Source organism: Triticum dicoccoides, chromosome 5A (assembly GCF_002162155.2).
Source record: "Triticum dicoccoides isolate Atlit2015 ecotype Zavitan chromosome 5A, WEW_v2.0, whole genome shotgun sequence".
Taxonomy (NCBI): Eukaryota; Viridiplantae; Streptophyta; class Magnoliopsida; order Poales; family Poaceae; genus Triticum; species Triticum dicoccoides.
Genome location: NC_041388.1, coordinates 635,488,100 through 635,493,102, shown reverse-complemented (window position 1 = coordinate 635,493,102; position 5,003 = coordinate 635,488,100). Strand labels below are relative to the sequence as shown.

At 40.9% G+C, this 5,003-nt stretch overlaps 1 protein-coding gene across 1 annotated transcript in view; it reads right to left on the bottom strand.

Annotated features, from left to right (window-relative positions):
- The window catches only part of LOC119303615 (vacuolar protein sorting-associated protein 35B-like), an 8,618-nt gene extending 4,056 nt beyond the window's left edge, over positions 1-4,562 (bottom strand). The window contains exons 1-10 of the mRNA XM_037580746.1: positions 4,467-4,562; positions 4,260-4,356; positions 4,038-4,164; positions 2,456-2,641; positions 1,483-1,570; positions 1,172-1,228; positions 1,000-1,089; positions 796-918; positions 196-270; positions 68-127 (exon numbers count right to left, since the gene is read on the bottom strand). Coding sequence (XP_037436643.1) covers positions 68-127; positions 196-270; positions 796-918; positions 1,000-1,089; positions 1,172-1,228; positions 1,483-1,570; positions 2,456-2,641; positions 4,038-4,164; positions 4,260-4,356; positions 4,467-4,562 — 999 coding nt within the window. The remainder of the gene's footprint in view (positions 1-67; positions 128-195; positions 271-795; positions 919-999; positions 1,090-1,171; positions 1,229-1,482; positions 1,571-2,455; positions 2,642-4,037; positions 4,165-4,259; positions 4,357-4,466) is intronic.
- Positions 4,563-5,003: the final 441 nt, after the last annotated feature.

The following is a 5,003-nucleotide window of genomic DNA, read 5'->3' as shown; positions in this document are numbered from 1 at the left end:
AGTGGACATGTATGACCTGTGTGATTGCATATTTCTAATTAGTGATAAGCGGCAATTTAAGTGTTACCTTTCCAATAGCATTGCTGAACTTCGCAAAAGCTTCGACTTGCAAAAACTCTGGCAGTACCTGCACAATTCATTAATGTAAAAGCATATACGGATTACATCTGATAAAGTGGTCTGGGGCATGCTCACTTCAGGACTTGTGGCAGCATAGTTTGACAATCTGTCCATGAGTTGAGATAGCACCGTTTTGATATCAACACTTGGCTGCAAGAGAATTTATGTGATGACTTGCTTCATAGTAAAATAAAACAGAAACTGCATATCAGTTAATAAGATCCGAGCGAGATTCATAGTACTAGAACTTTGTACTTCATTGTACTTGCATTGTCAAGCTTTACCATGTTATACCCTGAATATACGAAAGTATAGGTTCATCATCTAACTATGGCACCACAATAAAATAACACACCATAACTATGTATATAATAGTGTGCTTTGCCCTCAAAAGTCCCTTAGCTTTCAATCAGGTGAAGACAAAAAAAGTGCGCCTGAACCTATATGTTAATCCTTTCTTTAAGTGGTGAAGCACAGGAGAAAATAACACTATTTAGTTTTCTAGATAATAAACATCAGGTAAACCAACCAAGTCGATCAAAGGCATGAGGATCACTTGCAAGTTGAGCCTTTGATTGACAGAATTAACCTCTGTTATGAAATTATCAGCATGGAACAGCATAAACTGCGAAACTACAGCAGGGAAGCAAAGCTAGAAAAGGTGAGGTTGCCAACCTGTAGCTGGGGAAAGGCACTCAACAATGTTTCCAATGTCTGTAGATGGTATTCGTCTGGAAAGACTTGGATTATGCAGTCCATCAGGTAGAACTGTGCAAGATCGTCCTTACAATTAACTACCTGCCAATATATTTCAGATTCAGTTTCCACGACATCATGGATGTACATTGTCATTTTATATCAATATATCTAACTTCAAACCTGTTCTGATATCCTTGGAAGAACATTCTCTTTGTACATTTCAAGGTCAACGCCTTCGATTTGGCTTAGAACGTGAAGGTTTTTGCCTACCTGGAAAGTTCAGAAGAACTTGTGTCATTAAAATGACTCCAAATAACAGTCAAGTAGAATCTGTAGATGATAATTAATTTACCAGATCACGCAGTTCATTTCTTTCCTTCCCCCGCTTGTCCTTCTCCCGAACAGGCCCCTGCAGACCAGGGTCATCATTTTCGGGTTTCAGCTCAGGATCATCTAAACATGTCAATGTCTTATAATCACTAAGTTCTGTAAATGTCCAGAACTAAGATTCCGAATGACTGCATATGTGATAAATGATCTTTTTCTGTGCAACATATGTGACTTGGTATGGATGTATAGCAGCCTAACATGGTAAATGCATGATAATAAAGGAAAGGAAATAAATAAAGTTGTGTCCTAAGGTTAAATGGCTAGCAAACAAACCTGATGCTGCATCCGAACCCAGAGTTTGTTCATTTCTATGAAATTCTGAAGAACAAATTCAACTGCATCATTAATGCTATCAGCATCCCTGCGTGATAAAAGTTGAAAAAAAGAACAAAAGATGGAATATAAGGAAATTGTTGAAGAAAAATAATTACAAAGGAAATGGCAAAACACTATCTGGACAACTCACTTCCAATGTCCCAAACAACCAACTATAATGAGCTAAGCTAATTACAGATCATTTCAACATGAACCAAAATCAAGTGAGGTCACCGGTAACAGTTAGGATTTGTAGTATATATTAATACAATTGCATGCGACTAAGATTGATTAAATCCTACTCCCTCCGTTCCCAAATATAAGTCTTTTTAGTGATTCCAACAAGTGACTACATATGGAGCAAAATGAGTGAATCTATACTCTAAAATATGTCTATATACATCCGTATGTTGTAGTCCATTTAAAATGTCTAAAAAGACTTACATTTAGGAACGGAGGGAGTATATTAGTTAATGACAAAGCAGGGTTGATGACCAGGTACCAGCAAATAATGAATATCAAGTCCCGGCACCCAAGTGATTATTAATATTGCAGGAGCTGTACAAAATGAGAAAAGGGAACTAGTAACACTAGTGTTACTAGCGAATCATGTAAAGTTGTAAAAATACCGTCTAGGTTGCTAACCAAGACATCATGTTTACATGAAAGATTAACTTGTTTCTGTTTCAGTACTAGGTATCCCGTTATACAGAGTCAATGACTCAATGTAACATGATTATTTTGTAATTATAGCACATTTTCACAAGAAATTTGTAGTACATACTTATGTAACAGAATTGGAGAATAAGCTAATTCTTAGTGTCCTAAGGTTAGTGTGTTATTTGTGAGCTCGAAATTGCCATTGGTACACGCATATTAATGAAAGCAAAGCAAACTGAAAATAGCTAAAGTTTTGAATGGTGCACAGTACCCTTCATACTCTGAACCAATATCAGGTAGCTTGTCTCGGCTTATCTGAGAGAGGTAACTTCTTAGGAAAAGTCCACGAAGAGGATGTTGAATGCCCCGACACATTTCAACAAGATCTTTCAGAACATCTTTAGCGGGAGCCTCTTTTGATTTAATGTACACAGATCCTACTGTGCAGAGCAGATAACTAGCACATGAACAACATAAGATCAGATAATACTATTCATAAGTTCTTTAAATTGAAAGAAATTACAGTGTTGACAGATGGCATGATAAACAACTAGCTTGGTTTTTACATATATTAATTTTACATGGGTCAGTTACAATAAAATAGATAATAAAAGAACAGAATAATTATGGGACCTGGCAGTCGGGATCTAAGCAGAACTCGGGACTTGATCATGGACGCACCGTCTTATTTATACAACGTTCCAAGCTAATAAACAATTATCATGTTCTAAAAACACAGTAATAAGCAGTAACATATAAATTGATGGCTGAGCGCCAGGGCCAAACATACAGGCAAGTGTTCAGTGAAGTTGAAACTTAACCTAAATCCAAACGACGACAGTTTAAAGTTACATAAAATTTATAGGGGGGTTCAGAAACTGCTTTATGTGAGTCAAAGTTCTATCATGCAAGGCTTGAACATCCATGTAATTTTGCATTTTTCCCTAGTTCAAAGACAAGTCCATGCCAGAATATAAGCAGCTGCAATATCCCTGATAATAAACACATTATGAGTTATGTGGACAAGAACTCAAATTAATTGGGTATAAAAGCTGAAAGAAGCAGCAGGTCTGGCTAAAAGGTGGATCGCAATTATGTTAAGTTTTGATTAAATGACCTTTAGACTTCATTTACAACATAAGTTCCACAAAGATGAAATAATGCCTAGACTTAGTTCATGATTTATGTACAAATAAGTTTAGACAGAGTCTAGTCCTGACATATCATTCCACACTTTTTGCAAGCAACTGAGATGTGGTAAAGAATAAAGTTTCCTCGATTGTGTTTGAACTTAACAGACACAGCTAAAAGAATTGAGTGGTCCCACCACCAAGCAAACTCTGAATACGATACTTGTTATAATTTTCCCAATGGTATTTGCAGGTGCAGTTGAGTTGATACAACCATACAAATCAGTACAGTAACTTCTAACTGATATGGTACTTCACGAATGACAGTACAATATGATATAGCACGTGTTGAATGGCATGAAATGTCTTAGTGAACCATAACAAATAATGAACTGTATCCATTTTGCATATTGGGAGCTAATCTACAATACAACGAGGAATAACTCGTGGCAGAATGGGATTACATATCACTGCCTACTGTTCAAATGTGTGGAACTGCAGATACAATAAGTCTTCCATTCCTATATGTCTCCATAGAATTTGCACTTCATTCAAACTAGTCTAATCAACACGACTCTCATAGTTGTTAATGTGGACATGGCATGGCATTTACTGACAATATCCCACCTATTGGAGTCATAGCCACTGGCAATCTCTTCCAAGCAAGTAAAATTGAACTAGCATCAATCTCTGTAAGAGTTAAAGGGGGGGCATGAGCCTTACAGTCTCGGCAACACGTTGCCAGCATGCTGAACAAGCTCGTAGAGGTCAACCACGGAGCAGCTGCCCCGGCGGGTCTCCTCCCTGAAGAACATCTCCAGCTTCCGCATCTCATCAAACGCCCTCATGTCTGCAGCAGCCCAGCAAAGTGAAATCCTGTCAAACCCCAGCCGAACCCACACACACTCACGGAATTCGACGGCGCCCGGAGAACGCCCAACTCACATAGCTCGTAGTACTTGTGCGGGGAGAGCCTGGAGGTGCGCAGCTCCGAGAGCATCTGCGCCGAGTACTTGAGCGCGTCCTTGAGGTTGTTCGAGTCCTGCAATCCACCCACGAAATCGCCGATCGAGGCGGGGGTAAGCTAGCGGCCGGGGGGGCTAGGGTTCCGCGGGAGGAGGAGGGGAGGGTAGGGGGCGGGGCGGGGCTTACGAGGGCGCGGTGCATGTAGAAGGCGTTCTGCTGGACGCCGGCGATGCCCTCGGCGAGCCAGCGCTCCTCGTCGTCGCCGCCGCCGTCGGGCAGCATCCTGGCGGCCGCCGTGTTGGCCGCCTACGGGGGGGCGGCGGATCTGGTCGGCGGCGGCGGCTCTGGCTCGGGGGGTTGGGGATCTCGTCGCGCGTGGCTCTGCGCCCTCGGGTTTGGCTGCGTGCGGGTGTCTGTGTTCTTCGCGTGTTTGTTTATGTTCAGTTTATCTCTGTGCTTCGATTGATGCCTTTTCCCGGATCCCGAATGGTTTCGATCGGAACCGATGCATACAGTTGACCGGCTGGTCTGGCAGGGGCTGACTTACCCATGAAGAAGATCTCACCGGCTGGTCTGGTAGTATTCTTTTTCTTATTCTCAGAAAAAAATGTTCTTTTTTATAACATAACATGAGTTCTATTTTTTTAAATAATTCTTGTATTACTCATCACGCTTAACAGCATCTGGATGACATCAGGTCCTGACCCAAGCCAAACAACAGTC